General features: G+C 39.3%; 1 protein-coding gene across 6 annotated transcripts in view; it reads left to right on the forward strand.

Moving 5' to 3' along the window:
• The window catches only part of VPS13D (vacuolar protein sorting 13 homolog D), a 188,379-nt gene extending 169,522 nt beyond the window's left edge, over nucleotides 1-18,857 (forward strand). For all 6 annotated transcript variants that reach the window (XM_050931510.1, XM_050931512.1, XM_050931515.1 and 3 more), the window contains 3 exons: nucleotides 7,929-8,060; nucleotides 16,025-16,265; nucleotides 17,448-18,857. In XM_050931510.1, coding sequence (XP_050787467.1) covers nucleotides 7,929-8,060; nucleotides 16,025-16,265; nucleotides 17,448-17,579 — 505 coding nt within the window. In that variant the 3' untranslated portion in view covers nucleotides 17,580-18,857. The remainder of the gene's footprint in view (nucleotides 1-7,928; nucleotides 8,061-16,024; nucleotides 16,266-17,447) is intronic.
• The last annotated feature ends 292 nt before the right edge of the window (nucleotides 18,858-19,149 follow it).

The following is a 19,149-nucleotide window of genomic DNA, read 5'->3' on the forward strand; positions in this document are numbered from 1 at the left end:
TAAAACATCTTTAGAAAAAGTACTTAATATGTTACGTGCATCAAACTCTTTCCACAGTTAAGTAGATCAACAAATTTAGTGTTCTCTTTCTTCAAAATACCAGCAGTGATTTGAATTGTTTCATGGACAGATTACCTGCCAAATTTCCTTTTGTTTAAACTGATGTTGTTTCATAATTATTAAAAGGGAAAAAAGAATTGCTCCCAGGCTGAAACTTTTCATGCCAAGTTACAGCCTGGAGCAGACTTCTTACAGATGAATTTTATACAAATGGGGAAAACAGGATTTACAATGGAAACATTGACAGGGCTTTAACTCTACTAGCACCAGTAAGTTACCGTTTTAATAGGGTACGGTGACTAGGCTGTTAGATTGGAAAACTGAAATACCTTTCTTAACACTGACATTGGTGACAGTTCCTTGCAGTTGTGTTTTGGCAGCAAGGAATAGATCTGGCTGAGGAAATTTATTACTGGTGGGAGCGTTGAAGAACTTGATGACTTCAAAGAGATTTGTTTTTAGGTGTTTGTCTCTGATTTATGTAGGACTGTTTGTCAGATGGAAGGGAGCCAGGGTCTTGTTCTAGGTGTTGAGGAGAAGGGTTTGGTAATAGGGAGGATAGGTAGGGCTGAATAGGTTTAGTGGTATGTCCATTCCTAACTTTCTGTAACTTCCAGAGCAATTTATCTAGACGGGTTTATGGCTAACTGCCCCTATGTGCTGGGTTTGGTGGTGTGCCATCCTCTTCTGGCTGTGGATGAAATTCTGCATACAGCAACATGTTCCAAGTCCTAGAGTGTCTCAGATCATGTTTGGGATTTGGAGGGCTCCAATCTGCATTACGTACTATTGCATGCACAATTCCATTAAGGGCCTGGCAGGTAAGGCACAAGTAGAGCCCAGCACAGAGGTGTCTGGACTTTAAGCCACTTTATGATGAAGAGAAAGAGAAAGTGTGTCTGGAAATCTGACTGGTAAGATTGAAAACAAGATAATCTGCCTCTTATCTTATCCCTTTCCGATATAAATTGGCAGAGGCAACCCCCCAAAACAGAAACAATCCTAGTGAATTTAATCTTTACACGGCTGCTACTCAGAAACATATAGTCCTTGTAAGCAACCATATTTGTTTATCCATTTATCTGTTGAGCTAACTGATTTTCACCTTAACGATTTTAATGCATTCATTTGAGAATTGCAGTGAAGTCCTCTGGAAATGTGTAAAATTGATATGTCCTCCAAGAGGAACTGTTGTCTTGAAAATACTTGAAAAGAAGATATGTCTTCTTGCAAAGGACTGGATGCAATAGCATCTTAAGAACTGTACACAGTGCTTAAATATGCAGAATTTGTGTCACTGCAGACACTAAGTCACAAATGTTAAGATCAGTGAAACTAGTAATCTGAGAACATTTTTTGCATCTCTTTAAATCCTGCAAATAAATTTAGTTCCTGGGTTGTTCGCTGAAATTCTTTTCAAACAAACAAACAAACTATTGAACAGATCAGGATATTTCTGTATGCCAAGGAAAAGCTTATGATCTGTTGATTTAAAAATGTGTTTAACTGCTTTTAAATGGGACAATGTGTGACAAGAGTGGCGGCTTTCTTACCAGGAAGACAGTTTTAGAAGCTCTCAGGAGCTTTTGTTTCTTAGCAAGGCCACAACTTACAATGCAGTGTTCTGTTTCCTTCTTAGAATGGAAAGAGATTGGGATTTGATTTTCTTACAACTACTATGATACTTCGAATAACAACTCTTGACTGGGTGATGAAGGTGCAACCTATTAGTTATGCTGTAAACCAAGCAATGCTATTTATCACCAAGTTCTTAAATAGCCCTCACGAGTGAGAGATGTGAGTGCCTTGCTACAGTCACTGATCTATTTGCTCACTAAACCTTTTTTAAAAAAGTGAAGCCATTTTGGCTGACTCGCCAAAAAAAATGCAGATTGTATAGCAGAAGACAACCAATTAACACAGCTACAGTAATACAAGCCGTACAGGTTTTAAACATGTGTATAACAAATTGAAATAAGAATCTCAAGTGTCATGCTTTGTCTGAACAGTGAAGGACCGTACTGTGTGCCTCAACCTTCTGACACCATTCACAATCTCTTCGTGTCTCCATTGAGCAGCACTCTTTCCTGCTGTGACTGGTAGACATAAGGGCATTTCTCTCTTGTATTGCCTTTGTGTGCTTATTAAAAACGAATCGGCAAATCTGTTGAGTGCATGTTTAATGTAACACAGATGTGGGCACACCACCGTTTATTCTGCTCTATAGATTTTCAGTTTTTTGTATTTCATCATTGGTGCTTTTTATTTACAGAACGTAACTTGAGACAGCAGAACAAATTGTAGATTTAAAAAAAACCGACTCAAGTAGTGAGGAATGTTTTTAGCTGTCCAGACCAAGCAAACCAGTTTGCCCAGGGCTGATGGGCTAAGACAGTCAACACAATTGGTGTTAATATTAGTGGCACTTAATTAAAAGGCAGCTGACCTTATCACCAAGAGGAGAATTACCTTTTATCACCAGGTTGAACATGTTAGCACCAAAAAAGCAATGAGGAACAGTAAATAAATCAGCTTAGTAGACACACTGTACTCCTAATTTCTTCCAGACTAACTCATAAATTGCCAAGAGTCTTTCAGAAACACATTGCAATGCCTAGCAGTTTTCTTCTGTTTCTGTGACCTGCTCCTAGGCCGGATATTGGAAGCCAGCACTCTGTCCTGATTTCTGCAGAATAGTTGTGATTAGAAGGCCTGTTTTTTCCATGTCCCACAGCATTCTCACATGCCACCTTTCAGATGCCTCCAGACGCTGTGCTGCAGAAGAGAAGTTGACAAAATATGAGTAAAAATGACAAGATCGAATGTTGCTGGAAGAATATTTTATATTGAAAATTATTGGACACTTTGTTGCCCATTCCAGGGCAGGTGAATTAATGATCCATTATTCATTTCACTTTCCTGAATGCATAAAGGAACAGTCTTTCATTGAAAAGTTAATTATTGACCTGTAACTTAAGTTTAAACCTTTTGTTAAGAGTAAGCCAGTCACTCCTTAAATCTGTCACTACATAAGCATTTCTAAATCACTTGTCGCTGCAGTCTGTAGGTGCTGCAGAAAGATTTAAGAGCCAATGAGGGCTGCCAAGAAACAATAATTTCTCTGTTGTTCTGCTCTTTTAAATGTGGGATATTCAGGCACTCTGCTTTTTCTTTGCGGAGTGTCTGTGACAGAGAGGTGGGACAAACAGCAAGATGGAAAGATAGTGAGGGTGGGATTCTGCTTCCTATTGTGGAAGTATGTTGTATAGCCTTCAAACATTTTACATTTTCATTAAGAAAAACACACATTTTATTTAGTATTGCATTGTAATTGCAGAAATTGGTAGTGATTTGCACATCTCTCACACAGACTTCATCCACAGATCTAGAAGTACTTAACAATTAAGCCAACTATACCCCTATGAAGTTTTATTATTCCTGTTCTACCTATGGGAGACCGAGGGACAGAAGTTAAGTGACATGGCCAAGATCACAGAGTGAGCCAGTAGCAGAGATGGGAATAGAACCCAGGATTGCTAGTGTCCTGTTCTCAGCACTTGACGACAGTTCTTCCCTTTTCACTTCCTTCTACATTGTCTTAACTGTCCACATGAGAGACACTTTTGAAATTCTCCACCCTGTCGTACTAGGCTTTTTAAGTAATTCTTCAGTAAATTAAAATATTTGTTTAAGCCGTTTAGATTGTGAATTCAGTATGATCATTTAATACTCAGGCTACTCCAACTCAGACAGATGCTATTGATGAAAAATTACCGTTTGCTTCAAACATTTTATTTCACTCGTCTTAGTTTTCTGTAAATTTATATAAATAAATACGAGGTCGGACCTGCAGTAAATATCTTGTGCCGTGCAGCCCTAAATCCTCACAGACCATTTCTGATTTAAATATCATTTTTAGTGGAGATCTATATGAACTTAAACTGGCAAAAAGGTTCTTTTTCTATAGGTTCAGGGTGAAGTAAAGGTCATCACTCTGTCATGTACTACTTTTCAACTTCCGAAGAACATAAGAATGGCCCTACTAGGTCAGACCCAGGGTCCATCTAGCCCAGTGTCCTGTCTTCTGACAGTGGCCAATGCCAGGTGCCCCAGAGGAAATGAACAGAACAGGTAATCATCAAGTGATCCATCCCCTGTCGTTAATTCCCAGTTTCTGGCAAATAGAGGGATGGTTGGAATAATTAGCTCTTATATAGCATTTACATCTTTAAAATGCTCTACAATCAGCCCTCTGAAAGTTATGTAAGATATGTATGTATAGGTAGAAGTATCGCGTGTTCTCAGATGGGGAAACTAAGGCCTGGTCTACACGGGGGCGGGGAGGAATCAATCAAGTTATGCAATTTCAGCTGCGAGAATAGCGTAGCTGAAGTAGACGTATCTTAGATCGAATTTAAATTACTTACTTCATATCCTCACAGCACGTCACGGCTACCCTGTCGACTTTGCTTCTGCCTCTCATCGAGCTGGAGTTCAGCAGTCAACAGGAGAGCGATCGGGGATTGATTTATCGTGTCTACACTACACGTGATAAATCGATCCCTTATAGATTGATCGCTGCCCGCCGATCTGGCAGGTAGTGTAGACGTACCCTAAGACATGAAAGAGTGTCTACAGTGTGCTTGGTCCAAGATCAAACAGTGAGTTTGTGGCAGAGCCAAGATTAAATCTTAGGTGTTGCCTCCTAGGTCCCTACTCAGTCCACTTGGTGATACTGCTTCTTAGTTTTTTATGTAGAGAAGTGATTTTTCATTTGCCAAAATCAAAAGCTGTGTGGCAACATGGCAGGAGAGGCTGAAAATCAAATGTTGTTGGTAGAGGGAATGTCTACACTAGAAACGCTACAGCAGCACAATTGCAGCAGTTCAGTGTAGACACTTGTGCCTGGTCTACACTAAAAAGTTAGCCTAGCTACATCACTCAAGGATGTGAAAAATCCACTCCCCTGAGTAATGTAGTTAAACTGACCCCACCCGCCCCACCTCCAATATAGACAGTGCTAGGCAATGGAAGAATTCTCTTGTCAACCTAGCAACCAAACTCTCAGGGAAGTAGATTACTTTCGCTAACAGGAGAACTCCTCCCATCAATGTTGGTCGTTTCTCTACACTGAAGTGCTACAGCGGTGCAGCTATACTGTTTCAAGGGTAGACAAGCCTTTACTACAGTGATGGAAGAATTCTTCTCTCGTCCTAGTGCCGTCTGCTTAGTGCTGTCTGGCTTAGGTTGGCTTAACTATTTTTAGGGCTGTGGATTCTTTTCTTGATCTGACTTTTTGCAGTTGTAAGTCCCTGGAAGGATAAGAGAGGTTGCACAAACTTGAGAAGCAGATAAAATAAGAAGACGACAACCAGTTTGTACCTGCTTTGTAATCTCCAATCCCTTCTTTCATATTCAGCAATTCATTTTGTTTTGTAAAGTTGTGAAAACTGCTGTAAGTGTGTGGGTGCAGGGTGGAAGAGTTGGGCCTTTAAAGCTGTCGAGAAGGTGGTGGATGGAGAGAAGGAAAATTCACACAAGTAAGGTTCACAAGTAAAATGTTCTGAGAAACTGAAGCAGTCGTGATTTCTGCTTTAACCTTTTATTTATTTAAGTTCTTTGGTTACAAACTAGCCTTCTTCACAGTATATTCCAGCTGCCTGGAAATAGGAGCATGCAAGAATTTTGATAAATGGATTAAAGTACTGTCCAGTTTTACTTCTAAGTACCTGTCTATCCCTTATGAAATGCTGTTTTATTACTTTACACCTTTGTAATTCATCCCTGCACCACCTCCAACAGCAGCACAAGGGGAGATATTTTATTTTTTTCTCCAATGCAAGAAAGACCACTACTGGGCACTAGTTATCTATAGGTTTCTAAACTACATACAGCACAGCAGTTCCTAGGTAAATTAGATAGATATAGCAATGTTTTTAGGCAGCTACTAATAACAAAACTGTGGAAATGTCAGCTAGCTGTAGATGCAACACTGGAAATTTTTAAGAATGATGGTTGTGGCTACATTACACATTTGAGGCATTTCAGGTTGACGTTTTGTAAGGAGATTCAGATGTTTGAATAGCACGGGGTAGGCAACCTATCGGGTGCCGAAGGCAGCACGCAAGCTGATTTTCAGTGGCACTCGCACTGCCCAGGTCCAGGCCACTGGTCCAGGGGGCTGTGCATTTTAATTTAATTTTAAATGAAGCTTCTTAAACATTTTAAAAACCTTATTTACTTTACATACAACAATAGTTTAGTTATGTATTATAGACTTATAGAAAGAGACCTAAAAACGTTAAAATGTATTACTGGCACGCAAAACCTTAAATTAGAGTGAATAAATGAAGACTCGGCACACCGCTGCTGAAAGGTTGCCGACCCCTGGAATAGCATATCCTACAAATCTGACATCTGTCCTCTCTTTATTTATCTTATTCCTGCATTTCAGGTGTAGACTTAAATGAATAGATCAGAGGTAAAAAATAAATAAACAAAGCCTTCTGAAAGAGCCAATGGCATTTATGATAGTAGCCTGTTCTCTGCTTTCCAAGGGATTGGGAAAGGGAGGTTTCCATTTCTTTCTTCCACTGAGCCAGCTGAACGATACCACGCCACAGAGGCTACAAGAAAATAAAGCCACAGGAAACAGCAATAGAAAAGTGCTTAAAGTGAATTTAGTCACAATAAGTGACTCAGTAAGTAAACAGTTATGGCAAATAAAGCTCTGACTCAAGTTAAAGGCGGCACATGAGGGACTTATAGAAGGTGACTTTTACTAGTAGCTGTAGCCAAGAAGAGTAGAGGCGGTAAAAATATAGTTTGCCATGATTAGAGTTAGTAGGCAGGGATGCCAAAAACTCAGAGGAAAGCAGAGTTGAAAAGTGTGTGTGAGTATGTGTATATAGGGATAGGGTTGATGAAAAGGAAAAGCACTAAAGAAGTAACAAGACTCCAGAGAAAACATCTGCAACAAGCAAAACTTAGAGGGCAAGGACTCTTGTGTGCTGTTGCCAAGCAGCTTAAGAAGTAAACTAATTGTTATGTGAGATTTTCCCCTCGTTAGATCAAAAGGACAACAGCAGTTCATTCTGCAGTGTCTGTAGAGAGCATTCAGAGGGGAAGTAGGGTTCAATAATCAGAAATATTGCATTCAGCTATAAGTAGCCTCTTGAAAAATTAATAGTACTAGCTTGAAAGAAAGATCTCAACAGCAGGCAGGAATCTCAAAGTGTTGGGATTGGGATGAGGCAAAGAATGAGGCAGGGGTGGGTATCCTGCAGCACAATTCTGCACATGTTGGTAGTGTCTGAAATTTTAAAAGCATTCAGGATTTTTTTAAAGTAAAGATACACTATAGTGCTGATGCAGATACCAGTGGGTAGAGCATTAACATGTGCAGAGTACTTGTGGGTATGTTACTTTTCAACCTATTGCCATCTTGTCCATCAACATGCAGCCTTCTCCAACAAATACAATAACTGTCTGGATACAGCACATATGGATTCCTGTTTCTGGAAAAAGGGGTAAAAACCTTTATGTATTAATACATCTTTTTATTAAAACTTTGCTGGCCATTGTGCTTCACAGTGCTTTTCCACATCAATTTCACTGCTTTCTTTTCAATTTCAGACCAGATTTCAATGGAAAATAGCAAAAAGAAGCATAAAGATCTGTGTCTACTTGCGAGACCCCCAGATAAAATATTATTGTATTTCTATGAAGCAGATACCAACAGAGATCTAAAAACTTAATGGCTTTTCCATGCCAGACCTTGCTTATAATATGACTTCTTATATTGAGTGAAGTTTCCAAGGGAAACTTAAAAGTTGCATTAAATCAGTTAATGTGTGTTTTGTATATAGGACGCAGGCAGAGAGAGTGAGGAAGCCACGCTGTTGCAGAGGCCCTCAAGGACTATTGCCCCGGTATTCAGAAAGCCAGGCGGAAGGACAGGAGCAGCTATTCAAGCTGACAGACAACATCCAAGATGAGTTGTAAGTATTAACCCAGCAACTGCTGTGTTGCAATATAATCATTGTATGAAAATATATTGTCCCTTTGTGATAGCCACTAAAAGCTTTTCTTATCCATGTCATCTATTTCTCTTGTTTTTGATGTACTGGAGGATATTTTTGGTGCTTGAGAACTTCCATTATCCCCTCCCTTCCAAGTGTGTTCATAGGTTTTACAAATATCATTTGATGTAGCCTGACAAAACCCTTGTAAGTTTAGCTCATTGTCATCATCTCTGATTCACAGATAAGGAAAATTGAGGCAATAAAGATATTAATTAGTCCAAGGTGTGTCTATCAGGCTATTGTAGAGCCAAGATTAGAACCCATGTCTGTTGATGTTCAGTCTGGATTACATGGTCAGTCTCTCTCCCCACATTTACAAAAGAAGGAATCTGAGCAGTTAGGTTTCTAAATGATGTAGCAGTCTTGTTTAACTGCATGTTATCAGTCTCATTACTCTCATTTTGCTTTGAAAGAATAAAACAGTTACATTTTCCAAGAAGGTGAGGTTACAGAGAAATTATATCACTTGACATCTAGCCTTGTGCCTCAGTGTTTCTAATTTGGTGGCACCGTGACCTTCCCTGCCCTCTCCATTTTTGCATTCTCCCTAGTACTATTCAAGTTGGGGATCTAAGAGATTTGACAGCTGCTCTCCAGCAGCTGTGCGCACACCAGGGTTTTCTGGTTGGTTGTGCACTAGTGATCACTTTGTCTCTCGTGGGAAGTTCTGTTGTTTCAGTGGCTCTGAAACACACACACAGTGCGTGGACAGATTTTTCACTGTCGGGGCCATAATCTGGCTTCTGCTGGGGGGAAATTGAGATAGATTTAGATTTTTCAAATAAGACTTTGAGTAAGAGAAGCGGGGGGTGCGCGCGTGCTACTAAATGAGTAAGTACATTAGTGAAATTTACAAAAATGTCTAACACAATTTCAGCTGTTGTATTGTTCATTCACTGTGACTTTCACCAACAGAAATATCACTCAACATGAAAATGGTATCTCTCTTGTCATGGAAAACCAGTACAAAATTGTGCCTCTGACTTCTATTCTAGTGTTGTAATTAAAAACAGATTTAAAGACCTGATTATTTGCATATTTTCCTTCAAAGTTTAATCCATAAAAGAGGGGCTATAATACCTTGCTCTACTGTTCTAACTAAATGTTTCCACATTTTTTTCCAGTTAGGCTCACTGTTTCACTTCTGGAAAATATTGTGTAATTACTTCCTGATGTAGTTAAAGCCCCACGAATTCTCCAGAGATCTGGTTGCTTCTACTTTGTTCTACTGGATCATGTTTCATTAAATTTTTCATTTTCTTTTATTAATTTGATTTTTTTAAATCACAGAAATGTAGGAATATAGAAAAAAACAAAACTAATGTCTTAGCGTTCAGCTCTTCTGTCGAAACTTTAAGCACAGAGGAGAGGATATATGTTGTTGTCAAGAGAAAAATGAGTAATGATGTGTGACTCAAACTTAGAATGAAATGTAAGGTTTAACTACCAATTTGCTAAAATGTCAGTGCTTCACTAGGAAATCACTGCCCTGGGTTTTCATACCTCTGTTCCTCAAAATACATCCCTGACACCTTGTAGAAAAATCTGTAAAGATTAAATCTGGCCTGTTCTAAAAAGCATCATAGAAATTAATCGTCCGATTTTCTAAAGTGCTGGGCCTGAGAACATCAGTGAACTCAAGGAAGCTCCTTATGCTGAGCACATCTGAAGATCGGGGCTTAAATATTCAGTAAACTATAGCAGGAAAAAATAATTTCCTTTTATTGTCTGTTTGCTTTTAGTTTAGACAATAGTCTTGCCATTTGGTGGAATTTTTTTCCCTCTTTAAAGTAATTTGATTTATGGAATGTGACTTTAATTGATCAAGAGAAACTGATAAAATGAAGTAAATCATTTCCTTCAAAGTTTAATCCAGTCTGAATATGGTATTAGCATTCTATGTAATTGTGTAGCTTTCTATATATAGTAGAAACAATGATATAATAGTTTCTCATTGGATGGGCCGCATTTTAACAGAGGTTGTCCCATGATTATCTCCCCATGCCTTTACAATTACACAGACCACCTCCTTTCCCATCTGAAATTTCATAACTTCCCTGTGGCAATTTCTTACATAGAATAATAATACTATGAATTTTTGTGTTTGTTAGCTTCTTTTAATGCAGTTTGGCAGCTGGGAACAAGGAAAACCAGAACCATTTGGCCAGTAAATTCTGTGTGGACCACCATTGGTCTATGAACCACATTTTGGAAACGTCTGACTGAAGCCAGAGCACCTCACTGTGCCTCAGTTTGCCTGTCTCTAAAATGGGTATAAAACATAGTACCTGTTTTGTCACAGTGCTGTGAGGAGACATTAGTATTCTGCCAGTCTCTAGTATCAATTTAAAATTAAAATGCCCATCACACTCCTGAGAAAATTATGTAACAACTCTACTGTCTTAGCTGTGATGTCTTCTTAAAAATGATACATGGTAAAGATTTAAACATCTAAGGCTGTGAGAGGAGCTGCTGTTGAACAGTATAGGCCCACGAGCGTAATCTGCTGGCGAGCCATGAGACAGTTTGTTTACATTGACCATCCGCAGGCACCCACCACTGGTATAGTAGTATAGCAGATAAATGAAAGTTGGGATTGTTAACTGGAAATAGTAAGTTAAACAAGCAACATATAACTGGGAACAGCAACATATAACTTGACAGTTTGTTCGTTTTATTTCATAACTGAATTGAAAGGCACTAGAACAAGGGAGCTGGTTCAATTAAAAAAAAAAAAAGTTTGTCAAACAAAGAGTGCTGGGAATACAGTGACCTGTGTACATAGAACTAAAACAAGATGGATTTAATGTGACAATCTTTTATTAATGAGACTAGTTTCAAAGGTCTTTATCTATCTGCTAAATGGCACACCTGTAGTCTAAAGAGTAGAATAGATACATATGATGATTAATGCACTTAGTGTTTGAAACATTGACAGCTTTTAAACCATAAAAAAAAAGAAAGAAAAACCCTAAAGACAAGGTGTGGTGATACTTCTCCTTAATCATATCATCTGTGTTTACAATGACAAGAGACTCTACGAATTGTCATGACTAGGAGACAAACAGGCATGAGGGGAAAAGACAAAGAGTTAAGTGTACAATACAGGACAACCCTCCTGGAGTAAGCTAGTAATGGAAAGGATTTTTTGAAGATTATTGGCATGATTCTTTCAATCAGAAACCAATGGTGGTATTATTTGTGTTACCATAGCAGTTTGGAGTCCCAGCCATTTTATTGAGGGGCGAGGAGAAATCTGATTAACTGACCCTGCTAGATGTTTTGATATTAAAATCCTCTTTGATAACCAGTGGTTCAGTCAGATGTAGATTAGTATATTGTACAAAGTGCTTCTCAAATGGTGGAGCTGATGAAAGTTTCGCAGCCAATAAGTAAAACTGATTAGTAACTGGATTTTCTGTTCCATGAAAGATTCTCAAATGTTTTTCACTTCATAATAGGGAAAAAAAAATTCTCAATTTTTCCTGGAACAGCTGCCTGACTCCTTGGACATCAGGAGGGCATTGCTGGGGAGTCAGCCAGGCTGAGGGTACGTCCAGACTACCCGCCGTATCGGCGGGTTAAAATCGATTGCTCGGGGATCGATATATCGCGTCTAATCTAGACGCGATATATCGATCCCCGAGCACGCTTATATCGATTCCGGAACTCCATCAACCCCAACGGAGTTCCGGAATCGACACGGAGAGCCGCAGACATCGATCCCACGCCGTCTGGACGGGTGAGTACTCCGATCTTAGATATTCGACTTCAGCTATGTTATTCACGTAGCTGAAGTTGCGTATCTAAGATCGATTTCCCCCCCTAGTGTGGACGAGCCCTGAGAATCAGGCACCTCGATCCCTGGCTGTTTGTGGCAGCCTGCCATGTGAGCGGCTAAGGAGCCAGAGTTTGCCAAGCAGCCTATCCCAGAGCCAGGGACCATGGAAGCCCTGGGAGCTCAGGCTGCCAGCAAGCTTGGGTGCCAAGGACTTCCAGGCTTCTAGCTCCTTGTCAGTCCAAGTTGACAAGGAGCTGGGGGTTCTGGTTCCCCCGCAGGCTGCTGAGGTACCAGCAACCAGGTTTCAAAACCTGAGTAGCAGGCGGGGTTCCATGAGAAACTTGTCTGGTTTCTACTCGAATGTCATCTAAATCGACATGTTCCTGCAGAAAGTTTCAATTTCAATGAACTGGCATTTTCTGTACAAAAATTTCCACCCAGTTCTACCGATAACATTTATCAGAAATTCAGAAACTCCTTCCACTGGCTGTACCCTACAACCCTTTTGGTATTTCTCTCCATACACTGAAGAATGTGTGAAAGAAGAACTTCCAAGAATATGTGACAGTGAGTTTCTCTGCATCTTCCTGCCGCTGCCAGTAATGGCAAGAGGTGCTTATTTGCTGGATCCTGTCCTGCAATGAATTGAGAACTGGTTAAAAGACAGGGAACAAAGGGTAGAAATAAATGGTGAATTTTCAGAATGGAGAGGGGTAACTACTGGTGTTCTCCAGTGGTCAGTCCTCGAACCAATCCTATTCAACTTATTCATAAATGATCTGGAGAAAGGGGTAAACATTGAGATGGCAAAGTTTGCAGACTATAGTAAACTGTTCAAGATAGTTAAAACCAAAGCAGACTGTGAAGAACTTCAAAAAGATCTCACAAAACTAAGTGATTGGGCAACAAAATGGCAAATGAAATTTAATGTGGATAAATGTAAAGTAACACACATTGGAAGAAATAACTCCAACTATACATACAATATGATTGTGGATAGTTTAGCTACAATGAATCAGGAAAGAGCTCTTAGAGTCATCGTGGATAGTTCTCTGAAGAGGTCCACGCAGTGTGCAGCGGCAGTCAAAAAAGCAAACAGGATGTTAGGAATCATTCAGAAAGGGATAGAGAGTAAGACGGAGAATATCTTATTGCCCTTATATAAATCCATGGTACACCCACATCTCGAATACTGTGTACAGATAAGGTCTCCTTGTCTCCAAAAAGATATACTGGCATTAGAAAAGGTTCAGAGAAGGGCAACGAAAATTATTAGGGGTTTGGAACAGATCCCATATGAGGAGAGATTAAAGAGTCTAGGACTTTTCAGCTTGGAAAAGAGAAGACTAAGGGGGGATAGGATAGAGGTCTATAAAATCATGAGTGATGTGGAGAAAGTGAATAAGGAAAAGTTATTTACTTGTTCCCATAATATAAGAACTAGGGGCCACCAAATGAAATTAATGGGCAGCAGGTTTAAAACAAACAGAAGGAAGTTCTTCTTCACACAGTGCACAGTCAGCCTGCGGAACTCCTTGCCTGAGGAGGTTGTGAAGGCTAGGACTATAACAGAATTTAAAAGAGAACTAGATAAAATTGTGGATGTTAAGTCCATTATTGGCTATTAGCCAGGATGGGTAAGGAATGGTGTCCCTAGCCTCTGTTTGTCAGAGGGAGGAGATGGATGGCAGGAGAGAGATCACTTGATCATTGCCTGTTAGGTTCACTCCCTCTGGGGCACCTGGCATTGGCCACTGTTGGCAGACAGGATACTGGGCTGGATGGAGCTTTAGTATGGCCATTCTTATGTTCTTATCATCTGCTCATCTTTGAGACATCACATCATCAGGCTTATGCTGTGGTTGTCACATGTTGGCACACGCAGTATGGATCTGCAGAAACAGTGCCTGCAGAGAACACTTAGTTGGTAAGGAGAATAGGACAGGTAACACAAAGTTGTCAGTTTCATTTGAATAGCAACATCGTCTCTGAAAAATTGCAATAGGCCTCTCAAGCTGTAACCGTTTGGAAGAGGGAGATTTTAAAATAACGGAATGAGAATGTTAATTGTTGCTATGCACAATAAGTTTCAAACTGCCTAATAATTGATCTAAGGGGGTAGAATATCCTTCCTGCAGGCATGTTTCATACACTAGTGAATTACTGACAGTGCAGGAATAACACTCAAAATTCCATTTAGCACTCTCATTTAATAGTGTGAATAGAGAAACTCAATACATATTTAAATTTGTAAAATACCCCATTAGTGTTCTGGCTTGTTTGGTGACTCAAAATGTTGTGTATATATAAAATATTTCACTTTTGAGTTGTAATTGTTTTTACATTGATCTGTTCAGACAGTATAATTCTCTGAATCTTCTTCATTCCCCCTATACTCCCTCCCATATTCATCACTCAAGCTAACTAATCTCTCTGGGAAACCCTCCTGCTTGCTGCTTAACCTTTCACCCCCAATGTTAAACAGCTAATTTCTCTTCTCTAGCTACTGGTCAGGCAGCAGGTTAACATTGTTTTTGTTTTTTTGTTTTTGTTTTTTTTGAAGAAAGGAAAGTGAAGCACTGTAGTTTGTAATGTATCATGAGAGACAGTCGTGTGGTTTCATTAATACATTCCAACACACCTTTCATCAGAGTAGATTTACAAACAATTTCAATTTAAAGAAATTGTCAGCAATAAAATTGTCTTTAAACAAACAAACCAACCAACCACCACCTCTCCATGGTGGGGAAATTTCTTGTGTGGTTTGAAAGGTAGGGCAGTGACTCAGTTGAACCCCCCCCAACTGAACCATATTTATTAACAGAATGCTCCCAGCCACCTATGTCATGGGGTGATTGCATCTCTACCCATTCCTCTCTTCTCTTATTCCTCTCCTACTGATATAAATATAAAAAAAATCGCACTCCTAACTGACGGCAGTAAAACTTGGTATGCTATGTGCTCACCCAGTCTCACTGCCTGGCTTTCATAGAAGATTAGAGTTGAAAGGGACCTCAGGAGGTCATCTAGTCCAACCCCCTGCTTAAAGCAGGACCAATCCCCAGACAGATTTTTACCCCAGTTCACTAAATGGCCCCCTCAAAGATTGAACTCTCAACCCTGGGTTTAGCAGGCCAGTGCTCAAACCACTGAGCTATCCCTCCCCGCAGGATAAGCTTTCTTATCCTTCTGTTCCCTGTCACTTTTAACTCTACTTTCTTTGGTTTTTGAGTGAGACTATTGTATACCTGATGTTTTGTTTGATCTAGAGTTAACGCTGTAACTCTGCCTATTTTGTAAAAGCAGCAAAGAGTCCTGTGGCACCTTATAGACTAACAGACATTTTGGAGCATGAGCTTTCGTGGGTGAATACCCACATCATCAGATGCATGTAGTGGAAATTTCCAGGGGCAGGTATACATATGCAGGCAAGCTAGAGATAATGAGGTAGTTCAATCAGGGAGGATGAGGCCCTGTTCTAGCAGCTGAGATGTGAAAACCAAGGGAGGAGAAACTGATTCTGTAATTGGCAAGCCATTCACAGTCTGTTTAATCCTGAGCTGATGGTGTCAAATTTGCAGATGAACTGAAGCTCAGGAGTTTCTCTTTGAAGTCTGGTCCTGAAGTTTTTTTTGCTGCAGGATGGCCACCTGAAGGTCTGCTATAGTGTGGCCAGGGAGGGTGAAGTGTTCTCCTACAGGTTGCAAGGCACTGCATTTAGCTGTATGGAGTGGAGATGCAAGGCACTGCATTTAGCCATATGGAGCGGAAATCTATCAACCTCATGAAGAAACTTGCACAAATGCAAAATCTGCCTATTTTGTAGCCCTCGTCTCCAAAGCTAGAAAGGCTACACAACAGGCACTTTAATATTAATATTACACTTATTGTGCCGGGTGACCCTTAGGGGCATATTTATTTTTGATGAACTAATAAAAAACATTTGAATCCTAAGGTCACAGCACTCTCTCTGCTGCGGTTCATTTTCCTGGTAGGTTTTCAGAGGTCACGCAGGGAGTAGCAAGTACAAGAACAGAATAGTCTCCCTCCCAGCTCAGTGAGGTAAAACAACACTGACTTATCTTTCTGGTTTTTGCAGTTTCATAGCAGTGGAGAACACAGACAGCTATTGTGTTCTTATTTCATCCAAAGCTGTTTATTTCCTGAAGAGTGGGGATTATGTAGACAGAGAGGCCATCTTCTTGGAAGTCAAATACGATCATCTCTACCACTGCCTCATTTCAAAGGACCACGGGAAGGTCTATGTACAGCTGACAAAGAAAGCTGGGAATACAAGTAGCGGTGTAGCAATACCGGGCCCATCACAACAGAAACCGATGGTGAGGACCCAACACTTACTCTTCTGTTCATATTATGGTTTTTTGCTTTCTATATTGCAATAGTCAAATACTTTGTCATCATTGGTATATCATCTTCTATGCCATTGAATTATGAAAATGTCAGTCATCCGTCAGTGAAAGCACACACTGACGTCTTTTTTTTTTTATGGTGTTTCTGTGAGGGAGAGCTGGGTGCAGAAGTGATCATGGTAGTTTTGTTCTTTAAGATCAAGAGAAAGATCAAGGCAAATCCAGCAGCTCCCTCAATAAGAGAACGTATCACTGACAGATATGGAGACTGTTCCACTTCCTGAGGACAAGAAATCCAAGCAGAATGATAGGCGGGGCATTGCCCAAAATAATATTACTAGGAGCGGAATCTAATTTAAAAAAAAAAAAACAAAAACCAATTCGGAAGCCTGACCCAGTATTCCTTTGTTAAATGGAATATCCATCAGGCTGTTTTACAGTGTCTGCTCTTCCTCACCTTGTCGTAGCAAAATATTCTCTCCAATCTCATGATATTTATTCCATGTGTATAGTAAAAATTAATCTTTGTAATGCAGACAGATCAAAAATAGCAGAACTCTCAGTTCTAATCTAACTGGAGTTTGTACATTTACTGATGTAAGTATTACGGTAGCACCTAGAGAGGTGAGCAGAGATCAGTGCCCCATAAAAGATTGACCCTGCCCCAAAGCACTGAAATTCTAAATAGAAAAGAGACAGTAAAGATAGGAAGGGTAAAACGACTGGCCCCAAAGTACTTGTACGGCCCATCTCTCTCTCCCTCCAGTGCAAATAGCATACCTAATGTCTCTAGATATCTGTCTCTTTGAGCCAAGTTCCATGTCAATAATTAAGATACTGTTGATCAGAGTATCTCAAACCCTTTGACAAACATTAATTCACTCAACTTCAACACTGAGCTAGGTAAGGACATCTCTACTTTAGAGAGAGGGAAAATGATGAGTAAGTGGTACACCTGGCAACAGAAACTGAGTCCCAGTTTCTAGTTTAACACTAGATAGGACTACCTCCTAAAGTAACCAGCCTGGTCATTGCAGTTAGATGACCGATTTGATAACTGCAGATAGTTACTTTAAGTTAATTTTTTTTTATCTTCACGGGGGTATTAAAATTTCCCACTGCTGTATGTATAATAAACTTTTATTTGTGCAGGTCCATGTGAAGTCTGAAGTTTTAGCAGTAAAGTTATCTCAAGAAATAAACTATGCAAAGAGCCTTTATTATGAGCAACAACTTATGCTAAGACTCAGTGAAAACCAAGAAGAATTGGAGCTGGACTCCTGAAACCATCCAACTTACTGCCAGACCGAATTTCCCTAACACCATCGCAAGTACTAATCCAGGGGATAAGGGTATTCTGTCTCCAAAATAAAATGAAAGAACAAACCTTGATTGGTGGAAAGTGTATTCTGTAACTGGAGAGCATAGTGCACTGGAAACAAATGAATGCAATTAGAGTATTTGCTGTATGGAATTATTTAGTTTATGAAAGAACAATAATTTTTTTAAAGTGTTTATTACATAAGATGTTTGAAATGTTATGGGGGAAGTTCCGTATTTTGATAACATGTATATATGTACAACTGTGTTTGATGTAAATAAAGAAGTACAAAATAGTTTGTGGGTCTGTATAAAGGTCTGTTTACTGTTAAAAAAAAAAAATTTAAGAAAAGTTCTATTGAGTCATATTGCACTAATTGAAACTGTACATTCTCTCTAGAAAGCTATTCTTAAGAGTTAAGGAATGTAGTTGTAATATAAAGACATTCATTTGTCTTCTGTGGAGTTGTAGAAAGTGGAGTGGTTAAAGAATCTTATCATAAGGGTGCACTTTTTTTTTTAATTTCAGGACCCTGGGTGCAATTTAAAGCAGATGCATAAAGTGCTCTGCCAGAAGTTCACTTCATTTTTTACACCAGATTCATAATGCTTTTGTGAATCTGTTTACTGGAGTAGAGTGATGGGGCTTACTGGTTCACATAGTTTAATGGCACTCTTCAGTATTAAAAACAGAGAGATCATTTTTTTGCAAAATGATTGCTTAGTTTTCAGGAAAATAACCAGACCCTGTTCAAAACTGTATTGTAGACAGATATAATCCAGTTGCTGGGGACATTGGCAAGATATTTTAAAAGGACAAAACTTGAAATCTTAATTTTCGGGTTTCACACACGCTTCCTCCACCACCCTTTGATTTAATAAATGTGATTTAATAAGTTAGTTTGTTATTGTAGGGTTGCTCATAAGTGTTAGGCTGCTGGCACAGATTTGGGTTGATTTGAAAAATCACTGCATCATTTGTTTTGGAATCTTAAAACATGCACCTCCTAATTAAACTTTTTGAATAGATACAGTATTGAGAGACAGAGGTACTTTACATCAAATGTTGGACTCATTAACCTTGACAGTGTTCCTTTACCAAAAGCAGTGTGTGATCTCATAGACTTGGAGGAAAGATGGTGGCTTGTCCCGTAATTCAAAGAAACTAGGAAAATTGACTTTATCTGTAATGGAGTTAAGTCATATTTTGTAAGTTTTTTCAATTAAAAAATATATAAGAAATATCTGGCTGTTTTACTTTTCTTTTTTAATGGTGCTGTTGGGCTCTTTGTCTCTCTGAACGTGGTTTACAATTGCAATGACTTCCTGCCTGCAACATGGCATCTGCTCTGCAAGTTTCATCATGGGATATGCTATTGCCACAAAATTACGAGTAACATGTTGTGGATTTCAGCAGGTTTTCCCAACATGCGTACTTTTTGTAAACTTTAGATTAGAAATAAGTAGTCCATTAAAGTTTTACTCTTGAATTCACTTATTTGTCAAGTTCTTAAATAAAAGCACATGGTAATAA

Source organism: Gopherus flavomarginatus, chromosome 21 (genome assembly GCF_025201925.1).
Source record: "Gopherus flavomarginatus isolate rGopFla2 chromosome 21, rGopFla2.mat.asm, whole genome shotgun sequence".
Taxonomy (NCBI): Eukaryota; Metazoa; Chordata; order Testudines; family Testudinidae; genus Gopherus; species Gopherus flavomarginatus.